The 19,980-nt window shown below is 36.1% G+C and overlaps 4 protein-coding genes, 2 long non-coding RNA genes and 5 other non-coding genes across 14 annotated transcripts; 4 read left to right on the plus strand and 7 right to left on the minus strand.

Moving 5' to 3' along the window:
* Positions 1–1,554: 1,554 nt before the first annotated feature.
* LOC105279617 (astakine) lies at positions 1,555–9,910 on the minus strand. Of its 2 annotated transcripts, XM_011339494.2 has the most exons (4): positions 4,898–5,029; positions 3,294–3,447; positions 2,718–2,862; positions 1,557–2,346 (listed from the first exon to the last, which is right to left on the minus strand). In XM_011339494.2, exons 3-4 carry the CDS (start codon positions 2,833–2,835, stop codon positions 2,150–2,152), a joined length of 315 nt encoding a protein of 104 aa, XP_011337796.1. In that variant the 5' UTR covers positions 2,836–2,862; positions 3,294–3,447; positions 4,898–5,029; the 3' UTR covers positions 1,557–2,149. The 2 variants fall into 2 exon arrangements, with proteins under 2 accessions (XP_011337797.1, XP_011337796.1); XM_011339495.3 differs by lacking the exons at positions 3,294–3,447; positions 4,898–5,029 and adding an exon at positions 9,823–9,910 and having other exon boundaries at positions 1,555–2,346.
* Positions 5,045–9,355, plus strand: LOC105279618 (transmembrane protein 161B). The gene is made up of 11 exons (XM_011339496.3): positions 5,045–5,240; positions 5,418–5,521; positions 5,618–5,873; positions 5,988–6,067; positions 6,186–6,401; positions 6,463–6,579; positions 6,653–6,793; positions 6,873–7,047; positions 8,478–8,574; positions 8,669–8,835; positions 8,946–9,355. The coding sequence occupies exons 1-11, from the start codon at positions 5,238–5,240 to the stop codon at positions 9,063–9,065; spliced, it is 1,476 nt and encodes a 491-aa protein (XP_011337798.1). The 5' UTR covers positions 5,045–5,237; the 3' UTR covers positions 9,066–9,355.
* On the plus strand, positions 9,451–11,522 carry LOC105279619 (60S ribosomal protein L7-like). The gene is made up of 6 exons (XM_011339497.2): positions 9,451–9,576; positions 9,837–9,951; positions 10,273–10,448; positions 10,617–10,864; positions 11,156–11,253; positions 11,372–11,522. The coding sequence occupies exons 1-6, from the start codon at positions 9,572–9,574 to the stop codon at positions 11,480–11,482; spliced, it is 753 nt and encodes a 250-aa protein (XP_011337799.1). The 5' UTR covers positions 9,451–9,571; the 3' UTR covers positions 11,483–11,522.
* Positions 11,523–11,613: 91 nt separating this feature from the next.
* LOC105279614 lies at positions 11,614–13,403 on the plus strand. 2 transcript variants are annotated; one of them, XM_011339491.2, is made up of 4 exons: positions 11,614–12,282; positions 12,358–12,622; positions 12,705–12,988; positions 13,102–13,403. In XM_011339491.2, exons 1-4 carry the CDS (start codon positions 12,265–12,267, stop codon positions 13,240–13,242), a joined length of 708 nt encoding a protein of 235 aa, XP_011337793.1. In that variant the 5' UTR covers positions 11,614–12,264; the 3' UTR covers positions 13,243–13,403. The 2 variants fall into 2 exon arrangements, with proteins under 2 accessions (XP_011337793.1, XP_011337794.1); XM_011339492.2 differs by having other exon boundaries at positions 13,089–13,196.
* Positions 12,595–19,969, minus strand: LOC105279616. 2 transcript variants are annotated; one of them, XR_893978.2, is made up of 4 exons: positions 19,289–19,969; positions 18,931–19,176; positions 18,733–18,831; positions 12,595–12,668 (listed from the first exon to the last, which is right to left on the minus strand). It is a non-coding gene; the product is annotated as an uncharacterized LOC105279616 (long non-coding RNA). The 2 variants fall into 2 exon arrangements; XR_893977.2 differs by lacking the exon at positions 12,595–12,668 and having other exon boundaries at positions 18,341–18,831.
* Positions 13,452–13,525, minus strand: Trnat-agu. Its single transcript has one exon. It is a non-coding gene; the product is annotated as a tRNA-Thr (tRNA).
* On the minus strand, positions 13,789–13,870 carry Trnas-aga. The gene has a single exon. It is a non-coding gene; the product is annotated as a tRNA-Ser (tRNA).
* Positions 14,381–14,452, minus strand: Trnaw-cca. The gene has a single exon. It is a non-coding gene; the product is annotated as a tRNA-Trp (tRNA).
* Positions 14,644–18,152, plus strand: LOC105279615. Its single transcript, XR_893976.3, has 2 exons — positions 14,644–16,314; positions 16,514–18,152. It is a non-coding gene; the product is annotated as an uncharacterized LOC105279615 (long non-coding RNA).
* Positions 18,180–18,251, minus strand: Trnaw-cca. The gene has a single exon. It is a non-coding gene; the product is annotated as a tRNA-Trp (tRNA).
* Positions 19,621–19,702, minus strand: Trnal-aag. Its single transcript has one exon. It is a non-coding gene; the product is annotated as a tRNA-Leu (tRNA).
* Positions 19,970–19,980: the final 11 nt, after the last annotated feature.

The following is a 19,980-nucleotide window of genomic DNA, read 5'->3' on the forward strand; positions in this document are numbered from 1 at the left end:
AAACATATATATAAGTACACACGCGTGTTTGCCAGTTGAAAGCTCTTGAATTATTTGAGTCAAATTTCAATTCTTTGTAATCTTTGAAAACTCATTATTACTAACAAATACTAAATTGGACAAAAGTAAGAAATTATTAACAACAGGATTACATAGTTTAAACACAGAAAGTGATGTAAGAAATGTATAAAAATAAAAATGCACTTGTCAAGGCTCAACTCATTGTTCAACGATTCAACATTGGCATTACTACCCTCCCTGCTATCAATAACAAGAGTCGATTTCGGCATGCGAGCTAGTATCGCGATATTATCGGCGATCCATTGTGCGGTTTGATAAAATTTCGTAGACCTATATAAAGGTCGAATGGCTTAGGTGAATAGCAAATACAATGTACAAAGAGCACCAGAAACTTTACTCACCGAAATAAATCCTGCAAGATAGAGAGAGAGGAAAACCGAGGCTTAGATGGGCTTGAGCAGGATATTATCACCATCGGAGTCAGAGGTTGGAAAAATGTGGCCATGAACAGGAGGGTCACAATAATATTAAGATGATACTGATGATAAAAAACAGTTGCATACATCATATATGTGCAATAAACACTGACGATAGATTGCCATTCAGCAAATATTGTAAGCATTTGCGTCAGTATGAACTACGTTCAGAACAAATAAATTTCCATATTTCAATATTCGCACATGTATCTCCAACAGCTAACATATCTCTGCAACAAATAACATAAAGATCGAAGAACGAATTTAGATGATATTTCAGAACAACAGAGATGAAATATATATAGAAACTACATACAAGTTACGCAACTAGAAGATTATTCTAAAAATGCTAGAATTAATTTCAGGATGTCTAGCTGTACCTGTTGTAAATTTATTGCCAAATTTATTTTAGAAATTCTAGTTGGAAATACATCTCGCATAAATACATTTAACTAAATACAGATAAAAATAGTTCTTTCTTTCTTTAGATTTCTTTCTAGAGGATAACACATGCCAGAAAGAAAACCAAAATTGCTATTATTATCATTATAACGACATTAAAATAATTGAAATGTACGATATAAAATTTATCTCATCAATATTATATGTACAAACTTCTTTATCCGTAGCACTGCGGACAAATGAATTATATAACAATAAACATTTGATACAAGTGATACTACTGAAAAGTCATTGGCTCGAATGATCATATGTAAAGAAAGATAGCGCTAGCGTACAGGAAGTTAGTAGAGAGTAGTCGAGTAGAGAGTGCATAGTTCTTTCCAATCCAGTTTATTCGATTTTGGCCAGCTTTCGGATTGGTTTTTGATATCATAGGTTCGTTTTGGTCTCCTAATCCCGCAATAGACCAACATACCTAAGTGAGAAATCTATCATTGCGGACGGATGGGACTTCCTGCGCAGTTACTGTTACCAAAACCGATCCATGCGAGTGCATGGAAGTGGGAATATCAAATTTTGAGTACTTGCATACACCAGACTCCTTTGAGTCTCGTCCGTTTATTTTCAATTAGTCCGTGCACGTGGCGAGAACAGATATCTATCAGATGTCTTCATCTTTATTGCGTAATTAAGTACATTTTGTATCGCAACTTACTGTGATTAGTTAATTATTATATGCATTATTATAACCATACTTATAGATATAATTATTATTATATTATTCAGTACTCTTTTGCGAGTGCAAAATGTAATCAAAATAATAGAAATTTAAAATAACAAAGCTATAAAAATAAAATTATATAACAATAAAACGATATGACCGTTGCTGATAGAAATTAATCATCATTCTGTATCTAATTTGGATATAATCACCAAGCGTGACCATGATATATAGTGGATTGTAACAAAAGTTTGTAGAGTTTTTTTAGTGTAATTCCAAGACAATTATTATATATGCGTTTAAATATTTATTCAACCATACGTGTCGTTTTATTCCACCTTTGTGATATTCATGATTTCGTCTTTCCAGAACTTCTCATTAAAAAAAAAATTAATAACGCTACGAACTTTTGTTACAACCTAATGACTGAAAATATTTTCTCGACAAATAGAGATATATATATTTAGCCCTGAGCAAATTCGCTGTCGCAATGTTCTCCGATTATTTTAACTGATAAAGAAATGCATGTTTAATTGCATATGCCTTTTTTAAAATTGCAAGACAATCCATCGGCACAAGGACACAGAATGTAGTGAATGCTTTCGACTTCTATTCGCGAATCGTCTGGATAGGTCAAATTAGTACTGATGGTGTCAGCGTTCACACGGCATTGTTCGCCTCTCTGTTGGAATGGCATGCAAGCCGGTGTCGCATACCTTGATGGCCCTGAAAAAGAAAAAAGCTTAATATGCCAAATTCTTATATAATCTGCCAAATGCTAAAAGTATTAATTTGTCAGAGACACATGTCTATAATATGAATTTTTTAATTTTCCATTAAGTTTTTGAAATAAAATAATTTTACACAAATTTATTGCACATACATAATAAATATAAAAATTATGTAATATACATGTGTTGTATATTAACTAAAAAATATAGTTAAAAATATAAAATATATACTAATAGCTATTTTAATAATAATGTCAGATGTTTTCAAATAAATTAAAAAAAAAATGCACAGATTGTCTGAATTGCAAGCACGACATTTTAAATCAGTTTCTCTCGGAATATTGAAAAATAAAAAAAGAAACAAACCTAGCAAACAGCAATGATTTGATGGACAATCTGAATTAGTTACACATTGTTGCGTTCTGCTGGTAGGGACTGCCACAGCTATGGAGATGAGTAAAAGTAATCCCAAAATCGATGACATAATTGCTGTGTTTAAGCTTGATTAATTCTGAAAAATAAAAAATTGAAAAGTTGTATGATGAAACAGTCAAAGTCACATAAATGAAAATTTTTATTAATTATTTATTAATTTCACAAGAAAATTTTATTACTATGTAAAATTATTAAAATATTACCATAATTAATAAATGATTAGTACAATTAAATTACATTAGATTAAATATATTTGAATATTATGCCAAGAATTATAATTTATGTTTAGTTATAATAATAAAAGGATAAAAAGATATTAAATAAAATTTATTTTGCAACATTTTAGCCCAGAATTGTCATAGAAAATGATCGTGAATTTTCGTTACACGCGCATCAATGAATTGTCGATCGCACCGCTTGCATCATCGCAATCATTGCAATAAAAAGATACGCCGCCCACAAGTCTCCTCGCGTAAAAACAGATGCATATGCAAACGCGTTACGAACCTGTATCGTCTGCGTTCTTCACTTCTCGCACACTGTCCAGCGTATGACCATGTGAACTGATAAACGCATCGTTTTATACCGTTCTTCGTCACAGCTCCGCGTTCAAATGCTTGAAGACGTATTTTCATGCGCACAAAGCAAGCAGTCTTTTTCGCTGCAGTATAAAATTATCATAACCTTATCGAGCTTCTTGTGTTCTGAGACATGGTCGAACAGCGCCTTCACTTTATCTAAATTCTTTTACTTCATAAGCTGCGGAAGCTTTTTGATTTTTCAATATCAATTTTTCAAAATTGTATTTTTAATAATCTATGAGAATTAATCCGTTCAATATTAGAGGATTAAGGGACATCATAAAATTCTGACGTCATTGTATCTCTGTTATCTAGGAAGTTTATTGATAAAATCATTCTTTTATATCTATTGGGTTAACCGGAAAGTCTGTTTTTAGCAAAATTTTGTTTTTAGTAAAATGCAAAATATTTTATTAATTCTTAATTTAGCAATATTTTGCTTTAAAAAATGGGCGCGAGCAATTCAATACAGAAGTAGCAACAGGAGCAACACAAACAAGAGTCTTACAGTTTTCCTAGAAATTTTTGAATGTGAATCATATATGCGTTGATAAAAATGATTTATTTCTTACACAGTTTGTTTAATAAAACGGTGGAAGCGATAGAAGATAATTAAACGGATATAAGATATTATAGTAATAAAATTAATTGCTCCCAAGATAAAGATCTTGACTAGAAGTTATTTACGTTCTTGTGTCAGCGATCTTCCTGCGCATTTTCCTTTATCAGAAAAAAATAAAATTGTAATTCTTCCGGTAATAAGTTAATAAAGACATACACGTATTGCGAAGTCGATATTTAATCTCCCGTACTTATACGGGCGAGAAAGATTTTTCTCTGCGCATTTTTCCCGCATTAACCCGCATACATTAATCAAACTTCGCAATAATTAATTGTCCCCGTTTTAAAACTGTTTCTATTGAAATATTATGAATTTAGAAAATGTAACGTGATGTTACTATGTAACAACGCAAATAAATATAAATAAAGTATATTTTTATTAATAAAATATAAATATAGTTGTATTATAAACTTATCAGGTTTAATACTACTAATAACTTTCTAAAGCTTGTAAATCATGTCATGGTTATAAATGATGCATTCGCAGAAACCAACCTCTGATTGTTCGATCATCGAATAAAATAATAACTTCCGACAATTCTTCATTCAATGCATCATTCTTAATATAGGCATCATTACTAATGAGCATTTAAATAGTTAATTTAAAATTAATTATGCGATCTTTGAAGAATCATATAACTCACGGATGGCGATCGTTACGTAATGAAGGATTCGGGATTTTCCAGGATGCAAATAAGTTCAGCAATGCGAGGAAATGCATTTCTGAGAAATGACATCGTCTCCTGCGCATTTTGTGCGATACAAATCTAACGTAGTAATAATAGTCTACCGTCGACGTAATCCAATATTATTGATCTTATTCTGAGTCAATCCTAACTGAATCATAACCTTCTACTAGGACGAACACATTTTTCTAGACGTATATAGTTTTGCAGTGTTCTACTTTACCTTTTACTGGTTTCAGTTACTAGTAGTAATATAGCCCAATGGCAAGTCCGGCATGTATATCGTATTCGTATATCGCGAGCTAACCTATGTGAGATGACTTGGTGCACCGATGTGCGGTCGCCAGGTTATAACTATTTATAAAACTAGCTCGGCACGACGTATGCCGCTTAAGATGCTCGAGCGAACACTACCCGCGACAAATCGAACATATTCTGTCACTGTATCATTAACGAATTAATTTGATTAATAAAATTAATTAAAGTCTCGGAGAACGTTGCTTCTTCGATGCAGCCCCAACCGTGAGCATTCAAACCGCTGATACGTCAAATCGAAATCAAACATGGTAAATTCAGAGAGAACGTTTTTTTACGCCTACAAAAATAATATTAAATCGACGATGCACTAATATATGTAGAAATTATTCTAGCTGTAGAAATGTATTTTTTACACATTCTATTTAATCTTTTATTTAGTTCTACGTAACGACAGAGTTCTAAATAATTTCTTGTATTTGTTACAGGCTCTCTTAGGAGCTCAATTGGTAATCACGCTTATAATGGTCAGTATCATACAAAAGTTGAGCCCACATTTTTCTTTTGCAAGATGGATCTTGTGCTCTACTGGGTATGTATTGTGTGCGCTATTAAATGTGTAACAAGCATCGACACATCAGGATAATAAATTCTTACTCACTTACTTCACTGTTTCTTTTCTGTACAGATTGACAAGGTATCTGCACCCGACAGATCAGCAACTCAGAGCACTGGCCGGTGTGCCAAAGGAGAAACCAAAGAAGGGAAAGCATAATGAGAATGGCAAAGTCAGTGATGTGTTTCATGTTCCTAGGAATTTGGACATTAAGCTCGAGACTGCAAAAGTGACTATGCTCGATGTGGTGCATCTGAAATATTACACAGAATTCCAGTGGCTGTTGGATTTTTCTATATATGCTATTATCGTTTATGCAATGACGGAGGTTAGTGAGTTTTAATCGCTGTTTATCGATTAATTGTTCTCTCGCCGAGAGTGTTAACTAACCATATAGAGTTAATTATGTTTCGTTTGAATTTTCACTTTCATTATTTGACAGGCATATAATTATTTATACCCAATCAAAGATGAAATTAATCTCAGTATACTGTGGTGTTTGGTAGTTCTGGGATTTGCCTTGTATCCTTTTGGACTTTAATTTTTTATCGCAAGGACTGTACGCGATTCTCAAAGTGATTACTGAAATTATCTTTTTCACATTTGCAGCGATTCTACTTTTTCCTTACATAATTTATAGCAAAGTATTGCTTTCTCTTTGGGTACAATATTTTAAAGGGGAAGAGAGCGTGGGTGAAAGATCCACGTGCATTGTCACCGGGTTTGCATATCTTCTCATCGCTATGATGATACTCATAGTCGACGAAACTAAATTGGAAATTGGTTTGGAAAAGGCGTATACAAGTTTCAATCGTAGCGCTTCTCAGTTTTTAGATACACAAGGACTTTCCTCAACGTAAGTTTTCTATTATTATAATATTATTATTCATATTATTCATAAATATATTATAACGTAGGGGGCCAGCTTCCAAAATTGTAGTGAAATTCTTCCTTGCCATATGGTGTGGCTTGCTAGGATCTTTATTCACTTTCCCAGGATTGAGAGTGTCAAAAATGCATTGGGACACATTGAGGTATAATAAATCTCATTAACACGCTGAATCGATATATTGAATTGATTACTTAATGCATTCATACGAATTTCAGATATTACAAAGATCGCAAGTTATTGCTACTAGTCGCAAATATTAGCTACGTCTCACCGCTCCTGTTGGTGAGTTTGTGGATCACGCCTATTAGCAGGGATTATTTGACCATTCGGATCTTCAGTGGCATGACTAGTCCATTGTAAGTTGATATGTGAGTTTGGTAAAAGTACATGAATGTACGAAGAGAATCATTGAGGTTTTTTTTCCGCATGCTACAGAATGACAGTTGCAACGTTCGAGAGTATGAGGTTGATTATTGTTATCGTTGCTGTGTTATTGAAGATCGCGCTTATGCCGATATACTTGCAATCTTACTTGAACCTCGCTCTTCAAAGATTAGAAATTCAGAAAAAGGAGGCCGGCAGAATAACCAATGTTGATTTGCAGAAAAAGGTATGTCGAGATTTCATAAAATAAAATAATATATCTGTAATATATATTGAACAATTTAATTATTTATCAATTATACTATATATTGGGTTGGCCAAAAAGTAATTGCGTTTTTTTCCAATAGATGGACATATATGTCTTGAAATGTAACTAACTTCATTCTAAACCGCAAATTCATTATGTAGGTTAACAACTCACAGTTCAAGCTTGTTTTAGAAAAAGAAAGTACACGATTTCGTTAACAATTGTTTGTTTGCCGTCGATTTCAAAATGGAAAATCAAAAAGAACATTTTCGTCATATTTTGTTTTATTACTTCCGAAAAGGGAAAAACGCTGTGCAAGCTCATAAAAAGTTATGTCATGTATATGGCGAAGATGCTTTAAAACTGCGGCAGTGTCAAAATTGGTTTACTAAATTTCGATCTGGAGATTTTAATGTGAAAGATGCACCACGCTCAGGAAGGCCAATCGAAATTGATGATGACAAAATAAAGGCACTGATCGATTCCAATCGGCGTTTAACGACACGAGAGATTGCTGAGAATCTTAACATATCGAAATCGAGTGTTGAAAACCATTTAAAATGACTTGGATACATTAGTAAGCTCGATATTTGGGCACCACATGAGCTCAAAGAAATTCATCTCACTAAGCGTATTGACATCTGCGATTCTCTTTTGAAACGTGAGGAAAATGATCCATTTTTGAAACGTATGATAACAGGCGACGAAAAATGGATCGTCTACAACAACGTCAAACGAAAAAGATGGTGGAGCAAGCGTGATGAACCTGCTGAAAGCACTTGAAAAGCAGATATTCACCAAAGAAAGATTATGCTGTCAGTCTGGTGGGACTTTAAAGGTATTGTGTATTTTGAGCTGCTTGCAAGGAATCAACCATTAATTCAGACGTATACTGTCGTCAACTGGATAAATTAAATGATGCCATCAAACAGAAACGTCGAGAATTGGTGAATCGCAAAGGTGTTGTGTTTCACCATGATAACGCTAGACCACGTACAAGTTTGGTCACTCGTCAAAAATTGTTGCAGCTTGGATGGGATGTGTTACCATGATGTTACCACATCCACCATATTCGCCAGACCTGGCACCATCAAATTACCATTTGTTTCGTTCTTTGCAAGACGCCTTGAATGGTAAAACCTTTACTGCTGATGAGAATATCAAATCGTTCTTGGAATTGTTTTTTGCTGAAAAAGATAAGAACTGTTTTGAGCGCGGAATCATGAAGTTGCCTGAAAAATGGCAAAAGATAATCAAACAAAATGGACAATATATTGTTTAATAAAGTTTTTGTTTCCCATGAAAAATTCGCCTTTTATTTATATAAAAAAAAACGCAATTACTTTTTGGCTAACCCAATATTTAATACATATTTGATATAATAAAATAATTTTACTTGTATGTTTCAGATTGCAGCTGTATATTATTATCTGTGCGTAGTAGCGCTACAATTTGTGGTCCCCGTAATTATATGTTTATTTTTCACATTTTTGTACAAAACACTTGGTAAGAAGGAAAATATTCTTCTATACTGATATCCTGATACATGTAGTCTGTAACAACGTGTTGTATGTATTTGCGCATGTATTTGTTTAATTAGGCGGTTTTACTTGGGAAGGCATCATAAAAGGGACATTGGAGGACGTATGTCCAGCAGACGAGCTATCGAGTACAGCATCGTCTACAATAAATAGTGATAATACTGATAGGACTGTTGTACAAACTACTGAGGAACTCCAACTCCTCGCACTAGGTTCATTAAAGCAGGTAAAAATCTTAACTTTTCCGTTTGGAAAAACATGAAATTAATTTGATTAATTGACTTGACATTTATATAAAATCTTCCTATATAAAGAAATGTTTCTTTAATGTTACAGATATTTACCACGGACGTTTATAGGGGCGTTTTGGGATTGGCAACGTGGTGGAGCTGCTTTGCCTTGTTCGCCACCAGTGCCATGGGCATGTTTTATCAATCGTACTTCTCCAATGTGTAAAGAAGTCAGTTGGAACAGGATCGAAAATTAAAAGGGGATCGGTCACGTCGCACAAATCTTTACTGATTCACGGATCAACCGTCTGTCTGTTGTCCGAGTAATTAGCATAATTCCATCGAGATACATATTTTCAGATTATCTATTTTAACGTACGTCAGTCGCCAAATCCATACGAAAATAACAGTTATCGATAGTGTAAAATCTTTTTGTAATGTACAATAAGTGATATTCTCTTTGCGCGATTGTATCATATATATATATAAAGAATAAAGACATCTAGAACTCTCTCTTAAGGGGATTCTGGTCATTTAAGTGCGATCGACTTAACGCTCCAAGTACTTTAAGTATTTTCTATCCTTTTCTTCTTTCAAATAGAATGAAGGATAGAAATTTTGTGTGAAGCATTTGTAGCGCTAATTGGACTACAGCCTAAATCGCCGATGTGGAAAAACTAACCTTTGCGTTTCTGTTTGCTTTCATCTTGCTTGTGTTATCCACGTGATACGATGCCGTGAGTATTTATGCGAGCATTATTCTCGCGAATATTTATTTTCCATTCATTACAAGAGAATTTTGCTACTTATCATCGCAAATATAATATGTGTATAATACGAAAAAGTGCCGAAACCTATTGTATTTACCGCTTGGCTTACAGTAGACATAACCTCTTTTTACACAAAAATCCATATAGTATTCTAAGCATGCAGATATATTTGGATAAAAATTATGAGACAATAGCAGCCACAAATGTGATTACCTTTCTCTATTCAGGGAAGACGAAACTGCATCCCCAGCTACGAAGCTGCCGGCAGTGCCGGAATCAGTGTTGAAAAGAAGAAAACGCCGTGAAACGGTTCAAGCTGCACGTCTGCAAACATCAATAAAGGTAAATGTCATATTAGTGATTATATTGGGTTGGGAAAGGTAACATGCGTTAATACTTTTTGCTATATATATATATATATTTTTGAATAGTTATTTCTTTAATATTTTCTAATAATTCATTGCTATTTCTAAAGCACCCGTACTGCCTCTATCTCCAGAGCGATAGTAGCATTTATTACTGGACACCTTATATAATTATTTTCTTTGATAAATTTTTGTATATCGTATCTATATATACATTAACAAGAGTTAAGATTTCTTTATGTGCATAATACGAATGTGTGAGACTTTTATTTAGTATCTCATCTTGCTTATCTCACAGCAACGTGCAGATCGTTATAAGAAAAGAAAAGTGATCTTCAAACGAGCAGAGGACTATGTGAAAGAGTATAGAAAGAAAGAAAGAGACGAGGTCAGATTGATGAGACAAGCTAAGAATCGTGGAAACTATTATATCCCCGGCGAACCCCGTCTTGCATTTGTTATCCGTATTCGAGGGTAAGATATTGATACAATTAACAATTGATTATTTTATGATATGATTATAATAATAATAGCTAGTAAAATTAAATAATAACAGGTCATTACACATTTGTTTTTCTTCTTAAAAGGAAGCCCCTTGTACAAATGCAATTATTAATGAAAATTTAATTGAAATTTTTTCAGTGTAAATCAAGTTGCTCCAAAAATACGGAAAGTGCTACAACTATTTCGTTTAAAACAGATAAATAGTGGTGTCTTTGTTAAATTAAATAAAGCAACAATTAATATGTTACGTATTGTTGAACCTTACATCACATGGGGATATCCTAATCTGAAATCAGTTCGTGAGCTGGTGTATAAACGTGGATTTGCCAAGATAAATGGACAACGCGTTCCGCTAACTAGCAACACTATCATTGAAAAGAAGCTTGGTTAGTAATACATTTTGTCAAATAATATGTTGCTATCTATAAAAATTAGTAGATATGATAATTATTACTAATAATATATTGATATTATATTTATCACAACTGTTTTTTGGCAAATTTGTGGAGGCCTAAATATTTTTCATATTCTCTTTTTTAATTTGTCGTAAATTTATCAGAAATTGCATTTCCTGGAAAAAATTGTTTACAATAAATTACATTTTATTTTCATTTTTATTACAATTTGGTCTCTTATAACCGGAATAATTTATGTAAAAATTTACTTTTCACATTCAGGTCGATCAAACATAATTTGTGTCGAAGACTTAATCCATGAAATATTTACCGTTGGCGCAGAATTTCAACACGCCAGCAATTTCCTGTGGCCATTTAAGGTATGTTCTTTAAAGTATCAAATATATACTTCTGTATTAAAAATAATGTATCATGAATACATCAATCTATCTAATGTGATCATATATCTAATGTGAAAAATCTTTTTTTGCGTACTAGCTCAATACACCAACTGGTGGATGGCGCAAGAAGACTAATCACTATGTGGAAGCTGGTGATTTTGGAAACCGAGAGGATAAAATTAATGAGCTTCTCAGACGAATGTTGTAAATTTGTAAACATCTTTATAAATAAAAAGCTGTTCACCCAACAATATCAGTTTTTAAGACAAAAATTTAAGCGAATAATTCTTTAATAATAAAACCGATTATTTTTAAAAATAAATTTATGCATATTCAATATTGAAAAAATATAATATTCTTTTAAGTAAAATGGTTTAACAATTTTAATGATTGTCAACTAAATATATTTTAATATATGACACCCGTCGCAATGTGCATTGCACTATTCACTCATCAACATTCAGTAAAAAATTGCACGAATTATTTCGGGACTAATCTCGGTCATTCGGATATTTAATATTCCGAAACTGTTCGCTTGACAATTAACACTCGCGTATGGCGATACCGCATAAGTACTTTGAAAGTGCGTGACTTTCTCTGTTATCGATGATCCTAACCTCGAGCGGAATAAATTTCGTTCATAAGCGTGCTTGAGATATCTGTAAAAATTGTGAATGTGGCGCGGCGTTACGTAAAATTCATCATTTCGTAAAGAAATCGACTCCCTTTTTTCATGATATTTTAGGAAAATTGATGCTTTGTTACGTATCATCTGATTACGATTCACAGGGTCGCTCGATAGCGGTATTCTGGAGAAAGTGTCCGTATAAAAACGATGTCGATAGGATGCGATTCACGTCTCGTATCAGCTGCTTCCGCAGTATATATCTCCCCACGGGGTTTTCGGCGTCGTAATGTCATTGTGATCTTCGTCGTGTTTCCGTATAGTACTACGAACACTATAATTCTAATCCCGAGATAATTCGTGCAATGTTTTTGACAATGTTGGTGAGTGAAGGGATGATATGCTCTTATGCGCTCTCACATTTACTATAAGTCACAATTATTATTTACAACTTGCAGAAATACGTGACTGTCTTCTGTGTATTGTGTTATCTTGTCACGGCAGAGCCACCGGTTCAAGGCGTAAAACCAACAAACGTATTAGGCAGCTCGGAGCAACACACCTCGTTCAGTTTCATCAGACCAGGATTAACGCAAACATCCTTTGCGTTTAGCGGACCGAGTTCCCATCAATCGTTCACCTCTAGTATTGGCAATCCGCAATTGGCTCAGAAAGTTCTGCCGAGTTTAGCGCAAGCTCTTGCCTACAGAAATCCTGCCTTAGGTATGCGTCAACTTTCAAAGCTAACTTTTGACAGAAAATTTCAAATCTGCAATGAAAATGGAAAATTTTTTAATCATCTTAGGATATTATCCATTTGGTCATGTGACGAACGGGTACAATGGGATCGTTCCAGCATTTGCGGCACCTACAACTGGCCCATTAACTTATCAAGCTACCGTTGATCCCGTTACTTCATTAACATATGCACAGCAATTGCAACAGCAGCAACCGCAGCAAACATATTTACACGCATATCAACCAAATGCCATTTATCAGTCACAATTGGCGCAATTACTAGCTCTTAGGCAAGCGCAATTAGCGCAAGCTCAACAGGGCCAGTTACAAACAGCAGTACAGTCAGAACAGGTAAATCTCATTATGCTCGCTATAGAAATAGAGAGACATATATAGATGTCAAATAACTTTTCCATAATCGATGTTTCAAATATGATTTCTTTTTCAATAGTAACTTTGCGCAGGTGGATGAAAAATTGCAGTTACAGCAGCAACAAGAACAGCAATCGGAACAGCCACAAAGTTTATTGGGGGTTGCTTATTCAGCTGCCCCATCAGTAGCGCACGTAAAAGTCTCTGGAAACGGATACAAGTTCAACTTTTGATCCTGATATTTTAACCCTGTATTTATCGTATTGTACATTGTTATTTGTCGTATTGTACATTAATTGTTGTTATTAAAAAACAGAACGTTCTTGTTTATACGATTTTTTTAAACAAATATAAAACAGTAACAGCATCAGATTGCTGTTTTTATGAAAGTGTATATGTATATGAATCATTGTTACTTGAAATTAAAAAAATTTACCACACAAGGCCCCGGGGGGATTCGAACCCCCGATCTCCTGTTTACTAGACAGGCGCTTTAACCAACTAAGCCACGGCGCCTTCGAACGCTAGAGCATTTTGTTTCTATTATCCATAATTGCTTCATCTTTAAATTTAATATTTATATTGACTGTGTTTCTACATAGTTTTATAGTTATTTATTTTTAATTATAATAATTAAATTACATATATTATTACTTTATATGATATTGATAATGTTTTATAAAATAATAATATAAAAAAGAAGAAAATATAATAAGAACTAATACCCTTTGTATTATATAAATTATATTAAAATGTGACAAAAATAAAACCACACCTTTCGCAGTCGGTAGGACTCGAACCTACGCTCCCAGAGGGAATCTGATTTCTAGTCAGACGCCTTAACCACTCGGCCACGACTGCTACGTTGTGCTACCTACAATTACGTGTAGATGTAGTTCTGCTTTATAATATTCCATTAAAATCTTAAATAAATTTTAACCGTAATTTTATATACATATACACATAATGTATATTATATATATATATATATATATATATATATATATATGTAATCATATATGTAATTTTGAATCATTAAGCGATGCACTCGGCTACCATTTTTATTGCACTGTGCAACATGATATCAATTGATAAGAATTTATAGAATACATTCTTATATTCGGCTTGAGGATACTATCAGATATTTACAATTTGGTAATATTAATGAATGGTTATATATATATATATATATATATATATATATATAACCATTCATTAATATTACCAAATTGTAAATATCTGATAGTATCCTCAAGCCGAATATAAGAATGTATTCTATAAATTCTTATCAATTGATATCATGTTGCACAGTGCAATAAAAATGGTAGCCGAGTGCATCGCTTAATGATTCAAAATAAAAGAAACTAACTTTGACCCCGACGTGATTTGAACACGCAACCTTCTGATCTGGAGTCAGACGCGCTACCGTTGCGCCACGGAGTCCTTGTTCCAATACAGTTCCAAGTAAGGAACACTTTCTATAATTTCTATTTCTAACTCTAGATAGGTAAGCTTATTTTTTCATAGAAATTACAGTATAAAATTTATGTTAAATACAGATAACTTTGATTTTTATAAAATCCTAATACATTAAAAATTAAGAAATATTTTGAAGTATAAACATCTTAGATTATTTGTTTTTAAATACTATCTATTTGTCTTCTTTTGCTAATTGACTTTACTTTATTAATTCACGATTCTAGTTTAAAATAAAAACATTATTTTAGTTATATTATTGATATAAGGTTGACTAGGTTATGCGTGTAGAACACGTAGATGTCGTAGATCGATTGATTCGCATCCGCGGAGGAGCTCACACGTATGCGCTGTAACGAGAAAGTCGGAGCGAAACGGCGCACTCATCAACAAGACGGCGGCAGCAGCGGCGGCCGCTGGCCGATTGTTGCGGCTCGTCCGTCACCCCAGTGTGCTCGGTGACGAGCACGTGGTGCGTGCTCACATCCCGCATGCGAGCACCGTAGTACCCGGCTAGCACGCGGCAACAGGAGCTGACATGAAGGCTTCACCTCTCCCTACGTTGAACAGAGTTTCGCGCGGGTTGTCTCGCCGAGCCCCTCCTAGTGCCAGGAGATCACGCGGCGCGAGTAGGCGTCCCCGCCCGCCCGTTGGCCGGCCGGTTATTGCGATATTCCGTCATACCTTGACTTTCGCCCGTGAGGAATTTTTTCAACAGGAACGCATGCGGCCGCCTGTAATTCCGAGACGCCACCGATAGAAGCGCTAGCGTCAACGAGAGCCGGTTTACATGTGTCACGTGCACGCGCAATTCTATATAGGGTGTATCCTAAAGTTGTGCAAGGATAGATTTGCCATCGGAAAGGATTAGAAGAGCGATCGGGAAGCCGATGCGAATAAATTTACATTAGCGCGAATTCTCGCGGGAAATAGATGTAACGTAATTGTACAATATACATTTGTATTTAATATTTATTAATTTTATTATAACATTATTATTATGTAATGAATTATTAAATAACATGATACGCTTTTATATATTCAATTATTATTTCAGTTTAGGTAATTTCTAAAGTTTTATAATCAAAGTTACATAAAATATTACAAATTCTGTGAGAAATAAAATAAATATAATAAAATTTGAGGGTTTACCGAGTACAAAACTTTGAAGAGCGTAACATATTAAATCAATCAAAACCTTAACTTATTTTATTCGTGTAAACAACAACGCAATTCTATCTTCTGTCACTGTCGAACTCGCCGGTGAATCAATACGACGCTTCTCACTCGAACGTCGCAAGCCACCCTGTATATGTACATACACTATCGCCCCTGCGCGTATAGCGGTCCCCACTCCAATGTAAGGCTTTAATTTTAGGGGAAAACGTAATAATCCTCGATCCATTTCGGAAGCGTTCGCTCGCGGTCCGCCAGTGATGATGCGCGCGCGCATGATGCGTTACTCGAACCGACGTAATCGATAATCGAAGTCGAGCGTGGATGATTCCGCGGCCGAGTCGCAGCATTCGCGAGTATGCCGTCGTCGTGTACGGCGGCGTATACGGGGTCGCGCATTATTAATGCCGATTTTGGGGAAAAACGGTGTCACTGTCCCGCGACGACGGGTCGCCGCGCGCACAGGGCGTGCACGGGACGGCCGTTAGCGCGCGGCCGCGCGTCGCTACGCGCGAATCTGTAGCGAGCGGGCGCGGCTCGGCGAGACGCGCGTTGTTCCGGTGGCCGCGGACCCGTAGCCCTGCCGAAATTCCGTCCATGCCGAAGTCAATGAACCAATAAGCAGTGGAAAGAGATCGCCGCGGACCAATGGGGTATGGCTGTACCGCGGTGGTGCTTGGGGCCTGCGCGGCTCTTCCTCAAAATTGTGTCTTTCCGATCCACGGCGAACAGGAAGCGGCAGGAGGCGGTCCGCCGCACTCGCCGCGGCCGATTGCCCGCTGTGCGTTCCTGCGTTCCTGCTCGTCAGTCGGTTAAATTGTTGATTATGTCCATTCTATTCGTTGACTGCAGATTACCGCGCGGCTCGCGCGTAAATTAGCGCGAGGAGAAGCAGGGGAGCAAACAGCCAAACCGACAAGCCGAGCAGGTCGTTCTGTTGCGCGGAAACTGTAGTATCGTGCTGGATTTGCTGGCGTTGCAAGAGGAGTGGCTCTGGGCGCGTGTCTAGATATCATCTTGATGTCAACACACTTGAGACACACGCATGCGCCTATCGAAAAAAGACTATCTATTTCTCTCGTTATTTATTTTCTTATAAAAAACAGTGCTTTAGCATATCGAAAATGGAAAATTATGTTTGTTAAATTTTATATTTAATTTCAAATTCTGATGATATAAAAATGTATGAAATATAGTTCTTCAGAAATGCTTTACTATACAAGAATATATTGAAAAACATTAATTTAGGAATAAACTTGAATAACAAATAAAGAAGTCTAGAAAATACTACATCAATTTGATTAAATTTAAATTATCCAAATCATTAGCAAAGTAAGTAATTACAATATAATCATAACAAATGATGAAGATTTATATTTAAGCGTCAGGAAGAAAAAGAAGAGAAAAGGGAGAATTATACGATCCTGTTATCGTAACGGACGACAGAACGCATGCTTGAAAAGATATAATATCGCTTGACGAACAGACAATATATTCATGTAAAATGTTCGATTGATAATTTGTCGTTATAATCGCTCGCGGCTTCGGCGAAAATGGATACTGCAGGTAATACAAGGCACGCGCACGGGCGAGCTTCTCGCATCACGTGTTAGCCTGGTGCGAGGAGGGGCTAAATGAGACAACCCGCGCGAACGACGCTCAACTGTACGAGAGAGGAGAAGGAGCTCCATTCATGCTATCCTGATAGTGCACGGCCTGTGTGCGGAATGTGAGCATGCACCGCACTTCATTGCGGTCAAGGAACACGAGCCTGACGACCATCAACATACACGATCTGTTCTTTATAGCTGCATTGCAATAAGTTAGAGCGAGAAAAAAGATGTTTGTCTCACTTTAACGTGTTGCACCAGTTCAGCAGCGCAGCTGTAAAGGGCTGCTGTAACAGGCCAATAGTATGGACTGCGCGATTCGTACATGAAAATCCTCGAAAAGTGTCGCTCGTGTCGCTAGAATTAGACAAAGAGAACGAAGTGACGGCCAATTGCTCTCTTTTTCCACTTTTCTACGCTACTGATTAGAAAGAGACGGAGCTTGGCCGTCAGCAGTCGCTATCTCTTTCTTTCGGCCGGTATTTTTCATATTTTTCTATACCCGAGCGCAGTCCATGTCACGTGATTCTTTATAGGCATAACACGCGAGAAGAGCACAATTAATCTCTCGACTAAAAAAAACTAAGAATGCGTCCACACGTGCGCCAAATAACCGCAAGCGTAGAGAAACAGATAAACGTCCAGACACTTCGACCTAATTTTCCCACCCACGGTGAAGTAATAAATTTACCTCTACATCTGCGTTGCGAAACTTGAGGAAGAATGGTCGTAAATCTATCTACTTGTTGGATAAAAAATCATATGGCTATATTTGAGAGTCGTATTACGTTCATAGATTGCGGTATTATGGCGACAGCACAGTTGATATATTCGTGTGAATAAATAGATGGACTGTATCAAATTGATGCATCTGATCTGAATAAAAAAAAATACGTCGATGCAACCTTTGACCCCGACGTGATTTGAACACGCAACCTTCTGATCTGGAGTCAGACGCGCTACCGTTGCGCCACGGAGTCTAGTTATAGCGATCGCTATGGATCAATAACTACTGTTACGCTTGATGGAGCAAACAATTTCATAATAATACTTGACATAACAATCCACGTTTACCTTTATCATAATTCAGGAAAAATACTGAAACTTTTATTCAAATGTTATTTTTAAAGATAACATGAGAATGCAGGAAAGAAATTTTCAATATTTGTCATATTGTTCGATACCGTAATTTGTTAGTATAACATTGCATGTATCTTTAGTTTGTTCTTTAATATATTCCTTGTTGTAAGGAATACATATTTTGTTATAAAAAAAATAAATGACTACAAATTTTGTTATGGCAAAATTTGAAATACACGCGTGCATAATAATTATAATTATACTAATTATGTTAGATAATCACGATGTAACGAACATGTAACAATGTATCATTATATATATCGCAGTGCATAATATAATTATACCATTAATTAGCATAGTATGTAATAATAATTGTTATACTTGCAAAATGCGACACAATCTGCATTTATTCATTTGCGGTCGACCAGTTTCTCCTGAGCTGCAGGAGACGCGTCAATTGGGCGTGGTCCATAGTAGCATCTTTTAAATGAAACCTGTATTAGGATACCATGTCGCACGAGAGCACACTTCCGTTCGCCTTTTTCCAACATCATGATTATTATTATATCAGCTTCATACCGTTCTCCCCTTCGTCGTTTCATAAGCGTTCAATAACTGTCCCTTTTAACCAAAACGGCAGGGATGGCGAGCCCCTGACGATAACAACATCAACAGGATCCCATCTACTTGCAAGAGTTTCGAATTTGTGCTTCCGTAAGGTCGCTCTGCATCTTGTGGATCGTTGCAGTTTCACCTTGATCCTCTTGCGGACAAGAGAAACAGAACCAAACTACTCCGACGTCACGTCACCCGAAATAGAAATTACTATGAATAAAAGAAAATCGGAATTTTTATCAAAGAAAACGGGCAATCACAAACGCACATGTGCACTTTACCTAATTCTATAGTTGTTATTTATGGGTTAGAATTATCGTACCTTCTTTCTGTTTCGTATCGATAACTTTTGACAACGGTAGAACTCTGGCTAATCAACGCTCGTCATCAATGTGTTAGACCTATAGGTCTACCTATAGGTAGACCGTCGGTTTTATAGGTGTCGCGCACATAGAGCGGTCGAGAGCCAGCCTACGCGCGATACATGTTTTCCTGTTAGGTGTGAACCACGGCGCCGCGTGCCGACGCAACCCATTGGACCTTCGCAGAAGACGCTACTACTGTTCACGCTAATCGTACACCGCGCGGTCGTCGCGTAGTCCAAGCACGGGGTCGCGAGTATCGAGTACGGTTCGCGTGTGGGAGAAAAAAAATTGGCAGCGGTGGGATTCGAACCCACGCCTCCGAAGAGACTGGTGCCTTAAACCAGCGCCTTAGACCGCTCGGCCACGCTACCGCCTGCCGACAACTCTCTTTCTTTTGTATATAACCTCGCTGATATAAAAAAGATTAATTTTGTTATAAAACAAACTTATAACAATAAACGTGTACACACGCACGCACGAAGAAAAAATAATATGTGCGCGCGCGTATATGTCAAATTTTCAATGTTTATAATTAGTCTTCCAGTAGGTTCGATTATCGATCGATGTCCATCGCGTCGCACCATCCGTACGATACCCTGCCTCAGGGACACGGTCGATAGATCGCACTCGGTTTTTGGAGTAAGTGGTG

Source organism: Ooceraea biroi, chromosome 9 (assembly GCF_003672135.1).
Source record: "Ooceraea biroi isolate clonal line C1 chromosome 9, Obir_v5.4, whole genome shotgun sequence".
Taxonomy (NCBI): Eukaryota; Metazoa; Arthropoda; class Insecta; order Hymenoptera; family Formicidae; genus Ooceraea; species Ooceraea biroi.

What these genes read in the sequence shown, in the direction of transcription:
- LOC105279617 (XM_011339495.3), bottom strand. Translation starts at nt 2,835, where the DNA reads ATGTCATCGATTTTGGGATTACTTTTACTCATCTCCATAGCTGTGGCA. An exon ending in AAATCATTGCTGTTTGCTAG is followed by an intron (nt 2,347 to 2,717) that starts GTTTGTTTCTTT and finishes TTTCTTTTTCAG; the next exon opens with GGCCATCAAGGTATGCGACA.
- LOC105279618 (XM_011339496.3), top strand. An exon ending in AGTGGCATGACTAGTCCATT is followed by an intron (nt 6,794 to 6,872) that starts GTAAGTTGATAT and finishes CGCATGCTACAG; the next exon opens with AATGACAGTTGCAACGTTCG. An exon ending in CACTAGGTTCATTAAAGCAG is followed by an intron (nt 8,836 to 8,945) that starts GTAAAAATCTTA and finishes TTAATGTTACAG; the next exon opens with ATATTTACCACGGACGTTTA.
- LOC105279619 (XM_011339497.2), top strand. An exon ending in TATCATTGAAAAGAAGCTTG is followed by an intron (nt 10,865 to 11,155) that starts GTTAGTAATACA and finishes TTTCACATTCAG; the next exon opens with GTCGATCAAACATAATTTGT. An exon ending in ATTTCCTGTGGCCATTTAAG is followed by an intron (nt 11,254 to 11,371) that starts GTATGTTCTTTA and finishes TTTGCGTACTAG; the next exon opens with CTCAATACACCAACTGGTGG.
- LOC105279614 (XM_011339491.2), top strand. An exon ending in CTACAGAAATCCTGCCTTAG is followed by an intron (nt 12,623 to 12,704) that starts GTATGCGTCAAC and finishes TAATCATCTTAG; the next exon opens with GATATTATCCATTTGGTCAT. An exon ending in CAGCAGTACAGTCAGAACAG is followed by an intron (nt 12,989 to 13,101) that starts GTAAATCTCATT and finishes AACTTTGCGCAG; the next exon opens with GTGGATGAAAAATTGCAGTT.